The 19,978-nt window shown below is 27.4% G+C and overlaps 1 protein-coding gene across 1 annotated transcript; it reads left to right on the forward strand.

Moving 5' to 3' along the window:
* The first annotated feature begins 4,809 nt into the window (after nucleotides 1-4,809).
* LOC124822123 (NADH dehydrogenase ubiquinone 1 beta subcomplex subunit) lies at nucleotides 4,810-8,548 on the forward strand. The gene is made up of 4 exons (XM_047294093.2): nucleotides 4,810-5,026; nucleotides 5,115-5,201; nucleotides 5,308-5,403; nucleotides 8,226-8,548. Exons 1-4 carry the CDS (start codon nucleotides 4,889-4,891, stop codon nucleotides 8,280-8,282), a joined length of 378 nt encoding a protein of 125 aa, XP_047150049.1. The 5' UTR covers nucleotides 4,810-4,888; the 3' UTR covers nucleotides 8,283-8,548.
* The last annotated feature ends 11,430 nt before the right edge of the window (nucleotides 8,549-19,978 follow it).

A 19,978-nucleotide genomic window follows, 5' to 3' on the forward strand; every position in this document is an offset into this window, starting at 1 on the left:
TGTTAGTGTTGCAGAACAAGAGAGATGATCGAGAAATGAGAGTGAATGAGTGAGTGAAAGATTTGATAGATTCCAAGAAAATAAACAGATAGAAAAATCGAAAATTTGGGAGTGAAAGCGTGACCCAGTGGAAAATAATTGATGGGTTTGAACAGGGGTGATGGTTCTCTCAGACTATATTTTGCGGTTTTTGAAGTTTGGAGATTTCGAAAGAGGTGAGGTTAGGGTTAGAATTGAGAAGGCAGAGAGAGATTGGGAAAAAAAGGAAGGTGGAATTGAAAGGGTGGAAGAAGGAGGAAGAGAAGGAGGAGAAGGAGAAGGTGGTGATGAGAAGGAACGCCATGGGCATATGGGAGGAAGAGAGTTGGGGCAGAGGTTGAAGATTGCCATGTAGAGTGCCACGTCAACAAAAAATGTACAGCTCATCAGTTTTCTGCCAGCTGGGCAGCTGTGCCGTTAGTTTTTTAACGTCGTAACCACAAAGGACTAACTTGCACCGTTTTTGCGAAAAGTGGGATCTTAGTGAACTTTTGAAAAAAAGTAGGACCAATTTGAACATACCCTACGAAAAGAGGGACCAAAATACGAATTAAACCTAAATAAAACTAAGACTAACAAAATTATATTTAGATGATACTGTAAAGAACATTAATAAATACGAAAATAATAAATATTTTATGTCGGTATCTGTTTTTAGACTATCAGTTTCCAAATATTATTTTTAAAGTAACCATTATAAATAAATAAAAGTTAGTACATAAAATTATAATTAAATACTTCTATAAGATTTTCATCATAATTTTCAGGTAGAAATTGACATTGACAAGAAAACATTCTATATTGGCTTCCTAAGAACTTAATGGAAATCGTGTACAAGTTAACTAACATGCAGTCGATAGATCAGGATAAAAGTGTATAGATGACAAGCAAACAAGGGTAAGAAATTCAAAGGCATTAGTCCCTCTTCAAAATTTTGGACTAATTTAGTCTTCAAAATGTGTGAATTTAGTCTTTTTAACCAAATTTTGTTAACTTTATTTGATATTTCAAATAAAGTTTCAAACGCATTTTTTAGTGAACATTGAAGTAAAAATGCTATCATGAAACGCATTTGAAAGATCAAATAAACCTAACAAAATTTAGTTAAAAGGACTAAATTCACAAATTTCTAAAGTTTGGAGATTAAATTAGGCCAAAATTTTGAAGAGGAACTAATTCTAATTTTCACTGAAAATTAAGGGATCAAAAACATATTTAACCCGTAAGATATTCATTGTCACCTCTAACTCATCCGGTAACATTATTTACTTATCACTCTCCATTCCCAAGTAATTTATTCTTCTTTACCAAAGAGAGTTCTCAGAGTTTGTGACCCTTATTATTGAAGTTTATTTGAGGTGATAAATCTTTCATGAACAGTAAAAGAAGATTGAATCTATAAAGTTATCGTTTTATGTATGGAGTTTTCTGACACCGATTTCATAATTTATATTTTCTTTTGGATATAAAAATTCAGTTTTAATAACGGGATTTGGAAAAGGATTTCGAAATTTGATGGTTTATGTTAATGGATTTTAGAATTTGGTGATTTCAAAATTCGATTTCCAAATTATGTACATTGAATTTTAAAATTCAATACTGTTGATCAGATTTGAGAAGGATTTCGGAACAATGGTGGTGTGAAAAGATTTTGTAGCTACCAAATTTCAAAATTTGGTTTATAGAATTATGTTCAAGGATTTCGAAATTTGATTATAATTATGAAATCTGACTAATATTCTGGATTCCAAAATATAATGAGATTTCAAAATTTAATGAATATTATTTAGAAACTGATTCTTGAAATCAAAAGTCTGTTATGAAATTCTGAAAGTGAATTTTAAACTTAATTCAATTTTACAAAATTCGATTTGTAAAATGGGGTTTCCATTCTATTTATATACTTTAAATTAGTCTTATCTTTAGTTAAGACGAAATATTTTATTTTTTTCGGTAAAGTTGAGTTTCTTAATTTTTTTGGTTCGTAAAAATATTTTCTGACGAGAAAAAATATGGATATTTTATTGGGTTGAACACACGTGACGGTGGATATAGGATTGGGTTGTTGTAAGCATAATCTACGTTTGAAATAGCAAAGAGAGCTACTCCCTACACCACCACACATTGTTCTCTGTACCACTACACTTTTTTTAAATTCCAAAACTATCCTTTATATTTTAAAATATCCTACACCTTCTCCTTTTCTCTTGAACGGATGTCGATTCTTCAACGGATGTGCCACACCGTTTAGTTTTTTTTTTTAAAGTTTTTAGTTTTTTTAAATTTTTAAATTAATATATAAATACTATTTAATTTTTTTTAAAATTATTACTTAATTATTTATAAATTAATTTTATTTTATTTAATAAAATTATTATTTTTAATTTAATTTATGTATTATTATTTTAAATAATAATTAAAATACATTTTAACAATTTATTAAAACGGATACGGATGTTACCACATCCGTGAAGTTTTTTTCTTTTTAAAATTTTTACTTTTTTATTTTATTATATTTTAAATTAATATATAAATATTATTTAATTTTTTTAAAATTATTATTTAATTAATTATAAATTAATTTTATTTTATTTAATAAAATAATTATTATTAATTTAATTTATGTATTATTATTTAAATAATAAAATAGTTTTTAAAAATTTATTAAAATGGATGTGACAACATCCATGAAGTGTTTTCTTTTAAAATTTTTAGTTTTTAATTTATTATATTTTAAATTAATATATAAATATTATTTAATTAATTTAAAATTATTACTTAATTATTTATGAATTAATTTTATTTTATTTAATAAAATAATTATTATTAATTTAATTTATATATTATTATTTAAATAATAATCAAAATAGTTTTAAAAATTTTATTAAAACGGATGTGACAATCCGTTAACGGATGTCGCCACATCTGTTGAAGATTTTTTTTTAAATAAAAACAATAAATTAAAATATAAAATATGTGAATGAAGGAATGTCAACGTTAAAGGTGAAACATATGTTGAGATCCGTTTTAAAAAAAGGACAAAATTAATATATAATGATGTAAGAGCATTCGATAGGGTGAAGGGAACAACTGCCATCTACATTTGAAAGAGTGTTTCATCCTACACCTCCAACATCTCATCCTGCACCTCCAAAAATTCCATTTTTAACCTTCTGACATCCTGCACCTCCAACCTTTTTAAAAATTTCATTTTTAACTTTCTTCTCTCTCTAATTAAAGAAATTTTATTTTCTTCTCTTTTTCTTTTAAAGACACTCTACACCACCTCAATGATAATTCTAATTTAATTTAAAATTTAAATATTATTTAATATAATTTTATATTTTAATAATTATTAAAATATGATTTATATTATAATAATAACTATACTAAAAAAATAAAAATAAAATAATTAAAATAAAAATAAAAATAAAATAATAATAATAATATAAAATTTGACTTAATATATTCAAATATATTAAATTATATTAAAATATTAAAATAAATTAAACAATTATTAAATTGTAAATAAAAACAAAAAATTTTAAAAACTTGTTATCGAGAATCAGTTTTGTTTTTTTATTTAAAATTTAATCAATATTTATTTTAACTAAATATTATAGCATTATTTATTATATTTTTATATTTTAATAATTATTAAAATATAATTTATATTTTTATAATAGTTTTATTAAAAATTAAAAATTAAAAATTAAAAATTAAAATAACTAAAATAATATTAAAAATCACATTTAATATATTTAAATATATTTAAATATATTAAAATATTAAACTAAATTAAATAATTATTAAAATTAAAATAAAAATCAAAATTTTAGAAAAATTTATTTATCGGATATCCATATCCGATTATAAATTTATCGGACGTCAATATCCGACTAACGTTTCTAAAATTTTACTTTTTATTTAAATTTTAATAATTATTTAATTTATTTAATATTTTGATATAATTTAATATATTTAAATATATTAAATGTGATTTTTAATATAATTTTTATTTTTATTATTTTTACTCTTATTTTAGTTATTATTATTTTTATTTTTTGATAAAACTATTATAAAAATATAAATCATATTTTAATAATTATTAAAATATAAAAATATAATAAATAATACTATAACTTTAATTAAATTAAATATTGATTAAATTTTAAATAAAAAACAAAACTGATTTTTGATAACAAATGTTTAAAAATTTTTGTTTTTATTTACAATTTAATATTTATTTAATTTATTTTAATATTTTAATATTTTAATATAATTCAATATATTTGAATATATTAAGTCAAATTTTATATTATTATTATTATTTTATTTTTATTTTTATTTTAATTATTTTATTTTTATTTTTTTAATATAGTTATTATTATAATATAAATCATATTTTAATAATTATTAAAATATAAAATTATATTAAATAATATTTAAATTTTAAATTAAATTAGAATTAATTTTAAGGTGGTGCAGAGTGTCTTTAATAAAAAAGAGAAGAAAATGAAAAGATAGTTATTAAAATATCTTTAATAAGAAAGAGAAGAAAGTTAAAAATTGGAAGTCCAGGGTGTCAGAAGGTTAAAAATGGAATTTTTGGAGGTGCAGATGAGATGTTGGAGGTGTAGGATGAAGCACTCCATTTGATATAGCAAAAGAGAAGGAAAAGAGATCCAATCCAACCCAACTGAAAAGCCCAAGTTATGAAACATTGAAGGGTAAAAATGTAAACACAAATAATCCTCCAAACGATGTCGCATAGTGAGCGAGTGACAGTAGCATTAGGTTGTGTGGGAGAGAAGAAAGAAGAAGAATCAGAAGGAGAAAATCATCAACCATGGCAGGGAGATTGACGAACGTAGCATCAAGGATCTTGGGCGGAAACGGTGTCGTTTACCGATCTGTTGCTTCCTCTCTTCGCCTCCGCTCCGGCATGGGCCTCCCAGTCGGCAAGCACTATATTCCTGACAAACCTGTATATTTCGCTAAACTTATCTTATTCGATTTTTGATTTTTAATAAAAGCTTAAAAACCAACGTCTCTTTTGAATTTGGGGCTTTCAGCTTCCCATGAACGAGGAACTTCTGTGGGACAACGGGACACCATTTCCCGAACCGTGCATAGATCGTATTGCTGACACTGTTGGAAAGGTATCTGTTTTTTCTTTGATCTTATTTTCGTATGGAAGTTTTGCGTTAATATTGCTGCATAACATTGATTTTTCTTTTTCTTTTTATTTATTTATTTTGAAATAAGTATGAAGCATTGGCCTGGCTGTGTGGGGGATTAAGCTTTTTTGCATCTCTGGGATTGTTGGCTGTGTGGAATGACAAAGCCTCCAAGATACCGTTTGTAAGTCTTCTACTTTAACTTTATCCTTAACCATTTCCTCTGAATTTATGCTCCGTGTAGACTTTGATTTGATTGTTTTGCTATTTTGTGTGCGATTAGGATGTTGCTTATTTCAATTCTATTATAGCATTTCTCAATAAAATATTTTAAGGGAAGCTGATAATGGTCGACATTGATGAGTGTTAATGTAGGAAGTGTTCTAAATTTTGGTTGAATTGGATTCTATTGTTCTTGTTTGTTGCTTAGGCGATGCACTTTTAGTTGTTATGTGTTTCTTTAATTTATATCCTTTGAGCCTTGTGCAATTTTTAGTTGGGTGCTGGTTCTACTGAACCTTGTACACACAGGACAAATAATTTATGGCAAAGAATTGTGAAACAAATTCATAATCAAAAGTCATACCCTAAGTTGACATATGTCTAAATTGTGGACATATCTATTATGTACTGAGATAAGCATTTTCTTTAGTTATTTTCAAAATAATCTCACCAACAAGGACGCTCACTCCAGGACAAAAGCATATGACATCCACACCTAATTGGTCATAGCTTTTATTGTGTAGAGTGTTGTGAAGGAATAAAAGATACATAGAAGAGGAGGGTTGAATATGTGTGTATAAAACTACTTCAAAACCTTTTTTGCAAGATATATAAATTTGAAATGGTTATACAAGCTTTTTGATAAGGGTAGGGAAGCAAGGGGAAGAAGAAAAAAAAACACCCAAATGTAACTTCTATGGTGGTTCACTCAACTGAGCCACACCGATCCCTTTTACAGCAAATGTATATACTAATTTTACAATGTTATAAGTATTCTCTATGTCAGTATAGGCTACACCAACAACAATCTCAATCTTAGATTGTCATTGCAAGTGTTATTTGTTCCCTAAGTCCCTCTAAGCTTTCTACACTGTAGTAATATGTTCTACATAGGATAACTCACAATGCAATTTAACTCTGCGCATCAAACAATACGCCTTATGAAACAAAGTGTGTTGTACCTTCCAGTCAAGATTGAGTGTAAGAAAATTTTCAACAACAACCTTACTGGAGATATTGAAAGAGAAAATATATTTGTTCTAATGAGCATTGAATAAACGTGTATATCTTCCTTGTTTCTTGTTCCTCATTCAGTCTAATAAGACAAAAATGTGTTTAGAGAATAAAAAAATGACATCCCTTTGCTTGACAAATTGACCGAAGGAATCTGTTTTTGTCCAATCATAGAATTTGTTCATAATAAATGCAGAGGTATTTGGTCACTGAAACAGATATATTAGAAGGGATTTTATTTTATGGTTTGAAAAGCCATGTTAGTGTGAAGTATGAAACCACATAATCTAGAAAGGTTACACGTACACAAATACGAACTTGGTCCATTTTAATATTTTAAGAGGAATTACGCTGGATGAGCATCGTTTAATAATAAATTGAACACTATTTGAAAAAGTAACTCCTTCGTACCCTTTAATTGGACTCTGATAAACCTAATGGTTTAATGAAAAATTTTGAACTCTTATTTTTGTTAAACATATATTTATGCATAAGGATTAAATACCTCTGTCATTGAACTAAGGTGGATCTGAAATGTGACACTTTAAGCTTCAAAATTCTTGTAGAATCTAGATCAATTAATTGTCTTTGAGTGCTATGTAGGTTGCGTCATGTTGGGGTCTTGTCTTCAGAGAAGGGTCTGATTCATTATGTTCTATATATTTCTTTTTTTGATCAGCCATTATGGGTCTGTATAGGAAGCCTTACTTTTAATGGTATAATGAACCAAAACCTTTATGTCACTTCCATTTTCAAATAACAAAGCAATTGGCAAGGGACATACAAACATGGGAGAAATGCAGTAGGTGGAGGCAGAACAAACCCAGAAGTTGAGGGAATCACCACATACAGTCCTCTCGGCACTTGCTGCAACTTTAAATTCTGACATTCATTTGGCAGCCAAGGGTTAAGATTTTTTTTTTCCTGGGTTTAATGTCAGCTGCTCTCTGATACATGGTATCAAGGATTATTTTTTGTGGGTTTTCTCTGATTTGGTCTGGTTATTGCCATATTTGGCACTTTGGGATCTCATGATTACACCAATATCATATCATAGCATGCGAACTTGACGTGTTGAGGTCAAATTAAGGGATTTAAGTTTGCAAAATCACATGTTTGTATTTTGTCAACCATGATGCCATTGTATGTCATAATTTGAACCTAGCGTCTGATTGAAGATGTTATTACACATTTTAAAATTGAAGAAAGCCTTCACTGTTCCTAGTGCCCTTTCAGAGGATAGGATATTGTTCCCCATTCTCCAGCGTTGCTTTTACATAGTGTAACAGCAACTTCCAGAATCATATATTGGGAGCACAATCATATATTAGGAGCACAGAATTCACAATTCATATGCAATTAAAATGTATTCCAAAAATTTGCTCTCTAGCTGCTAATGGAAATCAAATTCCCTGCATAGATTTTCAACTAACCAATGTTCTTGTTGTCCAAAATTTGTGATGTATGATTCTATCGTTAAGTCTGGATTCAAACCTAAATTTTACGTTAAGCTAAATTTGAACTTATTTTTCTGTTTGGTTGAAAGAATAGTACAGTTTGTTTGCTAGAGTTGAGCATGGTCATGGTCTATGGACTAATGGAGGTCTCTGTCCTGCATGTTATTGTTATCGTCCATGTATCCCAATTGCAATATTGCTTGCGCTACCTTTCCTTTGATATTTTCCTCTTTTGATGTTTCATATTCAATGCTTTTTGTGTTGCTATTAGTACTTGTGTTGATTGATTTATCTGTTATTTGCTTTGTATCAGACACCCAAAGTATATCCGTATGACAATCTGCGAGTGGAGCTTGGTGGTGAACCATAGGTAAATCGGATGGGAAGTTATTATTTGATGTAATTGTTCTTTTATGTTTATCTTTGTAGTTCAAAATAAGGGATCGTGGAGAAGACTTGCTAAATCCAACTAATGGAAGGGCCGAATCTAGTTCTTGAGATCGTTAATGCTTAATTGCTTATGATTGTGAGTAGGCCAGTATTATGCGAGCTTGTGTTTCGATGTGTACTTATGAAATTGATTTTGAAGCATAATTTTACAAAATAATTTCAAGTGAACGTGATTTTCGTTTGGTATCATGTATTTGAAAATGATTTTGGCAAAGAATGTTGTTTGGAAATTGCAATCAAAATTGATTGAGTGTGTAATTACTTAAATGAGTTTCAATGTTCATACGTACCATTTTATGAATTTTAATCGCAAAGAATGAACTTTGTAACATCATTAATTATAATGTGAGCAATCTGCGTTAATTCAACATAAAATTAGGACTCAATTAAAATAAAGCATTCTCATACATTCAATCACTGATTTGGCAGCGGCGATCGAAAATAGATGCAATTTTGTCATTCAGGCCTTACCCCAGAAAACAGATATTGAAAGTTATTTAATAGATAAAAAGAGGGGTATTTCTTCCCGCACCTCCATAAGCAAAGTGAAAGGACAAATTTGTCCTCATTTTCTTCCATCCACTCCTTCCTCCTACATCACAACACCTTTGTACTTTCTTCCATTTCCCCTGGTGCCCATTCCCCACCTCCACCAGCACTCTTCCCCATATCCACCGGCAGTGCTTCATGAAGGTTATTGGTAGCCTCCCTCAATGCAGCTCAGACAATTGCAAACAACAATTGAAGAGATTTAATTACAACCATATCACCCCCTATTTTTTTCACAATGTCTTTCTCCATCACTGATTTCTTTGGAGTTTGGCCTCCAACTCCAGTCTCCCTTTCAGTGCATCCTAACACTCCCTTTGACAAGATGCCACTGATAGCAAATACTAGCAGTAAAACTCAAATATTTGGTAGAGTATGCGAATATAAGTTTCAATCAATCTCCTGTGAAGGGTGTGATAACTTAATCAAACAAACTCATAAATCCATTGGTGTAGGGAAATTTTAATGTAGATTTATATTACGGATGTACAATTAGTAATGTAAATTTGTATTATAGATTATAGAATTTGAAATAAAACTTGTATTTCGAATTGTCTTTTGAATTTAGATTATGAATTATACGATTTAGAATGTAAATTTATGAATTGTATAATTTGAAATGAAGTTTGAGTTTTGGATTGATTATTCTAATTTGTATTATGGATGGTACAATTTGGAGTGTAATTTTACAATCTATAATGTAATTTGTACATATTGTATTTGAGATTGCAAAATTTAGAATATAAATTTGAATTACAAATTATACAATTTGAAATATTTAACGATTGTACAATTCGAAAATTATAATTATAGAAGGGGTATAATTGGAATTTTAGAAACATAAGCATAGAAAAAAACATAGGATGCAAAAAGAAATTCCCTAAAAAGAGCTTCTATTACGATTTTTAAAACCCAAACCTTCTCTGATTGAATCAATAGATCTGCGTAATGCTTCTCACATGCACACGATCCAAGGTCCACGGAATGCTGCGATATTGGACATTGTTGAAAATTGGCTATAAATTTGTGATCCTATTGTAGATATTACAAGAACCTTTAATGTTGTAGCCAAAGTCATGCTTATTAATTGTTATTTAAAATGTCGGTAGTTTTGCCTTTGACATCTTTGAATTTGCAGTCATGGCTTGATATGGTGAGGCAATGTGTTATGGCACTTATTCCTTTTGAAGGATAATTAGGTGATGAAGGAATTGCATAGTGAAGGAGATACCGAGCACGGAATCTAATATTAAAAGGTTTTAAATAAAGGGTAGTTAAGTAGTTTTAGTAAGGATATGGGGTGCAGTAAGAAAACATGTTGGTGCAGGAAGTTGCCCTAAATACATCTGTTCCTTTTCTTTTTAGCCTTGAGCTCAAGTGAGGTTATTAAGAAAAACTATAGCAATCTGAAGAACTGGTTTAAGATATATTGTGATCCCATTTTCGTGTCGTTTTGGCAAATGACAATCTTCCATAATCATTTTTTCAAACCTTGACGTACACTCTAACCAAAAATATGAATACATAATTCAATAACCTTTTTAATACTCCATAATTAGTTGCGACTAACACATTAATGGAAACTTAAATGAACATTTAATCTTCATTTTAGATAAGGTTATGCAGGATGGGATATTGCTCCATAAGGGCCATAAGCCAATATCAGTATGGATAAAAGTTACTTCTAGAATAAAAACACTACTTCTTATAATTATTATTCATTTTTTAAACTGTATTAGTCAATATTATCTATTCATTGGAATATATAAAATTTTAAAAACAACATAAATATGAAATAATTATTTTAAAATTACTCTTGGTTCAGTGGAACCTTGCATCATACGGGCTTGGTTATGTGGCATTATGAGACTGGTTTCCTGCTTCCATCAATTAATTACCCTACACGCAAATTATTGTTTATATATATATATAGATAATATAATAATATAGTAATATAATTATAAATTCTATGGTTGCATCTATTTGATTACAATCAAACAACTGGCAAAACATTATTAATTAGGATATTTTCCATTGAACCATTGGAAATAAAAAATTAACACGTCCGACAATACAAACATTAATTTACTTTTGAAGAAAATTTGAAAACTTTTGCATCCGCGTTGCAGTTTCTTGTCTCTTATCTAAATAGAACATCACAACTAATTTTAATGATTCTATTTTACAAATCTCAGATCTTGAAGTTACTTTTAGAAATTCTCATTTAATCATACAAAAATCATGTTCACATTTAGACATTTTAGTGAGCATTGATCTTTCATTCAATATAACTTTTCAATTATTTATTTATTTATTTACAGAATATAAAATTATTTATCAAAATTTCATAATTAAGTACTCTCAGCATTTCTCTATCAATATATATTTTTTTAAAATCTTTTATGCTAACCTTGTTAAATAATGTTTTGAAAGTATTTACTTATGTTATATTGATAGAGAGAAACATAATATTTTTTACGTAATTTAATTTGTAGATATTTTTTTCTTGTAGTTCTTATATATCTTTGCTTCTTTAATACATAGTTTACTAGATATTATAACACTCTCGTTATACATTATAAAACGTTTTCAAATTTATCCTCATCCACAAAATCTTTTTCTTTTCTATATATTCATCCTCATCCATTTTTTTTTTTAATTTCAATTAACACAACCTTAAAAGATTGCATAGTCATACTGGTAATTAAAAATAGTAAAATGTATTACACAATAAAATTGATCAACGAACAATTTAAGTTAATATACACCTTCTTAAAACATTCTGTGAGCAGTTAGATAATTTGAAACCTAAGACTACTGTTTCATTGATCTTGAAGTTACCATGAACTGAGGAAATAGTGTGAAAACATTTTTTAATATTTTATAATAAAGACAGTTTTTGTGAAGAGAAAATCAGTGGCAAACTAATGAGCACAATCTATATTCTTTTTTATATGGTTCTTGATTTACCACTTGTTCTTAATTCAGATTTGCTATGATTCCACAGCTCATATATTCATTGTCTTCTACTGGTTGAAGACCTTACTTTATGAAGAAATTAGGTGGAGCTAGAAAAAGGACGAGAGAAGAGTTAAATGTAATCTTATTTATTTAAATCTTTGGGAAGCCATGGCCATGTTTAAGCTTTAAAATAAGTAATGGTTCTTAGTATTGACATTTTGAGACATTTTTGAAGAGCAGAAAGATATTTGAACAATTTTAATCAATAGGGTTATATACAGTGGAACATATCAATTAACTGGTTTTTACTGTATGCTTTGCCTTTCGACTAGATAGGTACATATATTATTGATTAATGCTGAAGTTCCATCTCAGGTGCATTAACAGTAGCTTGGGAATGATAATGATGATAGAAAAAGAATGAATATAACGATCATAATCAACTCTAAAAGTCAATATTACGATGTGATATTCAATATTTACGACTATAATAAGAAATTTAATATATTTGTATCACGGGTGCTGCTGTTTTTTACGACATCGGCTTCTTAGATCCACATTTTCAGCGGGAAGCAATTTGTCAAATATGATCACCTTTCAACGTGAAAAATGTGATTTTGCTTATTTTCTAATTTCATTGATGAGAATTAAATGTGAGGCTAAATTCCACGTTAATTAGAAATAAAAAAAAGTTGAATACTTTATAGAGAAAAAAAATCTTTTTAATGTTTTAAGTTAAGAATGGTATCAAATAATAAAATTTTGCTAGCATTTCACGTTCATTTTCAAGTTATATATAAAACAAAAGTAATTATAAAACACAATAATAAAATATTTATAAATTTTAAGATATATATAATAAAATATATATGCACTAAAAATTATGAAAAAATGATTAATTTTCTTAAATTGTATAATCGAACAATTCATGATTCAATATTTATAAATTATTAGTATTGTTTCCTCTTATCTTACTTTTTTTCAAATACATTTTTTCAATAGCTTAACAATAATAATTTTCGTATTGAATATTAAACTGGAAACTAAAACTAAATCAGTAGAACAATATATTTAAACATATAATTAATCACATATCTAACATACAAAAGATAAACAACATACTAAAAAATTATAGGCTCCTATCAAAAATAAATTTTCAAGATAATAATAGAGACTTGGGAGTATAAAAAGTGAGCAACAATGGAGAAGAATGCAACAATACTCATGTTATGGAGAATTCGTGTGACAAGACAGTTAATTAAAAGTTATTCAGATGATCTAGACAATTCTTTCAACATCAATAAATCCAAGTGAGGTAGGAAACCACATACAATTATTTTTTTATCTTTACATCTTAACAAAAGTATAACAACATATTCATCTCAAACATCATATTCATCTTTGCTCCTTTACATGTCATACTCATCTCAGACTTCATATTCATCTCTGCTCCTAAACCATCAATAATATAAATCTAAGCAATAATGAACAGAGCAAGATACAACTAAAGCATAAATAACGCAAGCACAAAAATGCAAAAGAGAAACAATGAGAATCATGCTCACCACAATAATAAAGACGACGAATGATACAAGCAATACAACGAAAAACACACAGAGCAACACAACGAGGAACGAAAAGTGCAGCGATGCAGTGATGGTGACATTCAGAGAGGTATGGAATCGACGTAGTGCAACGTCGTGGTTTGCACAAGTGAAAAGAAGAAGAAAATTGTGAAAGTGGTACCTTTATTTCTTTCGCGAAATTTTAACTCTAGAAAGAAATATGATGTAAATTTTTTGCATAACCGAAGGAATATTTACTCTATAACATCTGTTATTTGTAAAATTAAAGTCTAAAGGCTGGTAAAAATAAAAAAAAAATATAAATTTCAGAGACAATTTTAAAATTCTAACCAACCTTTTAGTCTAGGTTGTTCAACAACCGAAACAAAAAATAAATATGGCATCGGTTGTCAAAAAAATCGATGTCATTTAGAAAAAACAAATAAAAAAAGAGTGGCATTTTGAATTTTTAGTAATCCTTTTGGCCTCATTAGTTCAAACAACCGAAGCATAAAATGCATATGGTATCAATTATTTCAAATAACCGATACCATATGACCTGTTAAAAAAAACAAATAAAAAAAGAGTCGTATCCAACCTTGACCAAACTATAACTTACCTTAGTCGAGTTGTATATTCCAACCTTGGTCGAGCTGTATTTAATTTTGGTCGAACTAATTGAGTTGTATCAGACTCATCCTTACCTATATGTATCATAGTGACAATTTTAAAATTTTAATTACATTTAGGTCTCGGTTGTCCATAAAACCAAGACATAATGAGCGTATAACTTTGATTATGTGAAACTTGAGGCCATTTGTGTTCTTTAGAAAAAAAAAAGAAAAAAACTAACTTTTAGAAATTTTGACACATATTTCGGCCTTGGTTCTCTTTTAACCGAAACCAAAAGGGATATATGACTTTGGTTGTTCTGCAACCAATGTCATATGTCTTATTCAGATATATAAATATTAAAAAAATGTGATTTTTGAAAACTTTTGAAAATTTTGACACATTTCCATCTTAGTTGTGTATTAACTATGCTAGAAAAGATATATGACTTTGATTTGTTTTGCAACTCAAACCTATAAGTTTGCAAAATTTTTAAAAATGTTATCACGTCTTTATATGTTTCGGTTTCTTATTACACGAATTAAAAGGCTAAATACTGCATAGTGCAATTCATTGGTTGTTTTGTTTTTTTGATTTGTTGTTTTGTTTTTCTGAATTGAATTTTACATAAGTAATTTTATGAAAGATTTTCCTATGTGAATCTCGTTCATATACATTAAAAATTCTATAAATAAATTTATCTAAAAGATTATAAAAAGAATTATTTTAGTCATTTTATTTTATTACAAAATGTTTAAACAAGACCATATATTACTAGTATTTTTTTAACTATGCAATTTTGGTATACCTCTGTATTAAAAATTAAAAACGCACATAATATTTAATAACAACGATATTCATGATAAAAGACGATCGTTAAGAATGACCCGTACTCGTCAAGTTATTATTATGATCATCTGTGATTGATGATAATGGAAGCATTATCTAAAACTCTTTCATCATTAGACAAACCCTAATGGGCGACCTTACCGATCATATAACAAGAAAAAGGTTAAGAGAAAATGCGTGGATGATTAAACGTAAGAAAATGTTGTTTTCTCTTTTGAGAAAAGATTGCAATTGGGGAAATTCCATTCAGACACACCAACCTACCATTTCGCAACTATGAATATTTATTTAGGCAAAGTTTTGAGGCCAACAGGTACTACTGAATCTAGTGGGAGGACTTTCCTGTTTTTTGTAACAACAGGGCGAGGTGACTTTTTCTGAGTTTACGCGTCTGTGATAATTGTCGTGTATAATGAACATTGTGTATAGTTTGGATGAAAATGATGGTTCGATTTTTGTTAGATAACATAAACAGAGGATATATCTAAAGTTGTGGTGGTAATGAGGAGATAATGTTGTTGGGGAGCATTGGAGAGTCATGGATGGAGATATGTGTTGGAGAAAAGGTTGTGTTTGAATGGCCTACTGTCCTAATAATGTTTTACTTTACTCCATATTTTATGGTTTTTCTTCCAGATACTCTCATCTAGCCCACAGTTTTTCATGCTAATTGCCCATAATATGCCAAGACTGCAACTTTGCAATTTGCACTTTCTTTGTCCGCAGCCTTAATGGAAATTACGAGTCAACCATCTTCTGAATTTGGGGCTCAGCGTTTGTATTATTGTATGCTGAAAATGACTCCTACACACCCAAGATTTGCTGCCGACTTCTCTCCCTTCATTTTTTTAATAAAATGTCATTAGGTTAAAAAATCAGTGATTGAGAAGACAATAATTCTCTTAAAGTTACTTCACTTTGTGGCACCCTAAACAGGCTATGCTATACTACCTGGTCTCTTTTGACACTAAAAGACAATCGTTGAGGATTATAAAAGGAAGTGTTTGTAAAACTTCTCAACTTCGAAGTTAAAACCATTTAACCCCACTTATATATTTAAAATCTAAAAAGAAACTTCTGATCACTATCGCATCCACCTTTAGTTTTTCTTATTCAAATGTATAAGTTTTTGTGAGTTTGATATTTATGTTAAGAAAATATTTTTTATTTTTAAAAACTAAAAAAGAACTTATTCGATGTGCAAAAGAATGGTTGTTTTCGTTCTGGTTTTCTGCTGTGGTGTTGCAAGCTCTCCACTACAGCACTTCCTCATTGATCGTGCTGGAATCGATGCGAAGATCCTCTTTTATCAACAATAAATAATAGAAATAGTAGGGAACCCTTGGGTGTTCCAATCATTGTACGTTGTTTTATGTTTAACTTTCTGGGAATCGATGGGAAGCATAGTGGCTCAGACCAGAAATTTCATTTACTGCCTCAAATTTTGTTTTATGTCTGACTTTCTGGCTTGTTATGAGCATGTTCCTATCATCAATTGGCTTATTTTTAAACCTGTATTCTTGTGAGTTGTTATCAAGCACAGGTTGATCATGATCTAAATATTCTCTTCATTTTTAATGTCATATAGGTATGAGTTAGGTTCAGAACATTGAATTGAAACAATCAAAGATGAAGTACAACCTTGTATTGTTTTTCTCTACGGAGATTAGAAAGCTGAAGATTTTTTTTCAATTTAATTGATATTCGTGGATGGTGATAATGCTGCCTTGTTTCTTGTTATAATAATAATAATAATTATTATTATAATTATTTTTATTCAGATTTTAAGCATAAATTTTAGAAGAGGTGACGAGATTTTAATGATGACGACTTTTTTTTTAGGAGAAGGTTTTTTTTTTTATGAGAAGGGTCTTTTTGCTATTGAAAAGAAAAATATCTGTAAAAACATTTTAACATTTAAGTAAGACAATTAAGATCTATAAGTGAAATTAAATTAATTATGAAGTGTATATTCCAAGAACACTAATTATATTTATAAAGTTAGTATGAATCTTAAAACTACGCTTTTATTAAAATAATATTTATAACCATAACAATATAATAAATAATAAATAATAACTAATTTATCAAATTATGAAAATATAAATATAATATGTAAATTGGATTGTTGTATATAAAAATACTTAAATGATCTTATTAAATCATATTTTTTAATTAAAATATTATATATATATATATATATATATATATATATATATATATATATATATATATATATATATTTGGACTGGAGAGTAGTATAATAGAAAATCTGAAACCCAAATATATAAAAATTGTCCGTTATAAACGAAAAACAAACAAAAAAAAAATCATATTTTAGGCCTATTTTTATCATTACATTCATATAATTAAACATTAATTAACATAATTTAATTAGAATGCATTAACGATAGTATAAAATATTTATTATTTAAACATACTTTCAAAGGTCGAACAAAGAAAAACTAATGTAACTATGTATATGCACTTGAATTCTAAAGGCAAATGATAAGCTATTTGTTGTATATATTATAAAAACAGACTCAAAAAGGCTATTGGTATGTGCCATTTTGCATCTGATGTCCGTGATTACCGTGATATTGTCCATTTTTTTTATGAAAAAACATCAATAATCAGGATTAATTAATGAATATTTTATATATTTTATAAACGTGTTCAACCCTCACACCATTTCTTATATTTTATAAATAAATGAAAGTAAACATATTTAATATAATAAAAACTATGAAAGAAATTAATACCATTTTCTATTTAATAGAAAAAATTTCGTAAACAAAAATTGGAAGAATATTTGGAACTCATTGTTAAAAAATATCAAATTGATCATCAAGTTAAATATGTTTACACCAATTGATATAATTTAATGGGGGTTTTAAATGTTTTAAGTATTTTTTTACTAATACATGAAAAGATTAAAATATCTAAAAGTAGTCATTATACACTAATATTATCATATTATACGATATGCCATTTAATATAATTGAAGATGTGATATTATAAATTCGTGCGTTATGTCCTCAATAGGTACTAATAGAGATGTTGGAAACCCTCTTTGTAATAATTTTAAATAGTCTGTAAGCTAAAGAATTAATATAAGGTAAATTTAAAAGTTAAATAATTAAAAAGTCTTGAATTTAAAAGTTAAATAATTAAAAAGTCTTGAATTTAAAAGTTAAACCACAACTCTTACCATCCGCTGCAGTAGAAGTATCCTCACAGTAATAATAAGACAATGAAGTAAACAATTATGATAATTATATAAATTATTAAGACTATTATTTTATAAACACATATTTTAAAATCTTCTGTTTGTCTGAATTATAATATAAACATATTTGTCTACATAAATTTTCATTTAAGATTTGGTTGTCATTTTTGTTGTGCAGTTGGTTTTATGTCCAAAATTCAATGATAAAAACTATAATTTACTACATTTCATTCTGTTATGTCATTTGACGGAATTTATAGATGAATTTTTCATTAATAATATTTTGTAAGGTATAAAATTATTTGAAGATATATTTTTTAATAATTATTACAAATATATCTTTTAATAATTATTGATAAATATTATTTATAAATAGTTATCGAATTATGTCAGTTGATAATTATCAATAAAGATATTTTCAGTAAATATTACTATTTATGATAAATTTAAGTTTTTTTTCTAATGACATATAAGGTGTCTGATCTTGAATTATTATTATATTACAAAAAGATTATTAACAAATTCTTTGATAATAAATTTGATTTAACAATTTATAACAAATTGAATTTTTAAAAATCCATGGTAATATAATTTTTTAAAATTGATTAATAACTTATATTTTAAAATCTGTTGATAAGTTTATTATAAAATAGATATAAATTTTTTGAATAAATTTGATAAGATATTTGTTATATAAATTAACTAAAAGTAAATGAAAAAAAGGACAAAAAAGAATGAGGAAGAAGAGAATGTAACATACAACAATATTAAAATTCAGTTATATATTTCACATATAAATTTCATTATTGACTCATTAGAATCAAAGTGAACCTCATATAAATTAAGAAAAAAAAATCTAACCAGAAACACGTGGGTGCAACATGAGTGGATACTAAATTTCTAAATTTTCTTAGGGAGTATTGCTCTTCCAAAATAGTACAAGTGAGGTTGCTTTCGACAGGTAATCATCAATTTGTTTCCAAAAACCGAAGACCGAGGTGGTAAAAATAAGGTTCATGTTATGCTAAATCCTTCGAAAGGTAATTATCAAAAATCCAAGTAAAATTCTCTTACAGGAAATTATCACGTACTCAAATTGATGCAATATATAATGATTCACTTATAACAAACTACTTATCATAAATATATTATAAATTATATTTAATTACAATATTTTCAAAAGTATATCGGAGTTAGATGGGTTGGTTTTTTAAACAATTCAACAATATATGAAAAATAGTATTGCTATTTTGTGTGGCCATACAAACAAACTCATCGTAATTTGGTCAAAGTTGATATGCCGCAAGGAGAAAACTTCATATAGGATCTCGTTCATACTCACTAATTTAACATAGGAGATTTATATCACGATTCATTAGTAAGAAATTTTCTAATATTTAGATTATGGTAAGTCACACAATTTTTAATATTTCTTTACGATTTTTCTTTTGATACAATAGTTTATAAGCGATACATTTTTTATTAAGTCTTATTTGTATTTTAAAATTTCAAAACATAAAATATAAGCTTTTATTTTCATAATATAAATTTTGTATCACGTTTAACTGAATTGTGTTATAATATTTAGAATTTAAACTCACAATTTAGTCATAACCTCTGCTTTAAATATATCTCCGATTCCAAAAAAATTCACTGCTTTGTTTATATTATTATATTTAAAAGAGATACAGTATTTGTTAACTATATTTGGTATGATATTTTAATAAGAAAATTTTAATCTTTAATTAAAGTTAATTTATATATAAAATTTATAATGTTATTTATAGACACACACACACACTTTTAAATTACATTATTTTCTTATTTTAATTAATTAGTCATAAAATTATG

Source organism: Vigna umbellata, chromosome 1, assembly GCF_029865625.1.
Source record: "Vigna umbellata cultivar VRB3 chromosome 1, Vumbellata_1.0, whole genome shotgun sequence".
NCBI classification, from domain to species: domain Eukaryota; kingdom Viridiplantae; phylum Streptophyta; class Magnoliopsida; order Fabales; family Fabaceae; genus Vigna; species Vigna umbellata.

Excerpts from the sequence above, each read along its gene's own strand:
- LOC124822123 (XM_047294093.2), top strand. The coding sequence starts at position 4,889 with ATGGCAGGGAGATTGACGAACGTAGCATCAAGGATCTTGGGCGGAAAC. Across the intron at positions 5,202-5,307 it reads TTGCTGACACTGTTGGAAAG|TATGAAGCATTGGCCTGGCT; the intron begins GTATCTGTTTTT and ends TTTTGAAATAAG. Across the intron at positions 5,404-8,225 it reads AAGCCTCCAAGATACCGTTT|ACACCCAAAGTATATCCGTA; the intron begins GTAAGTCTTCTA and ends GCTTTGTATCAG.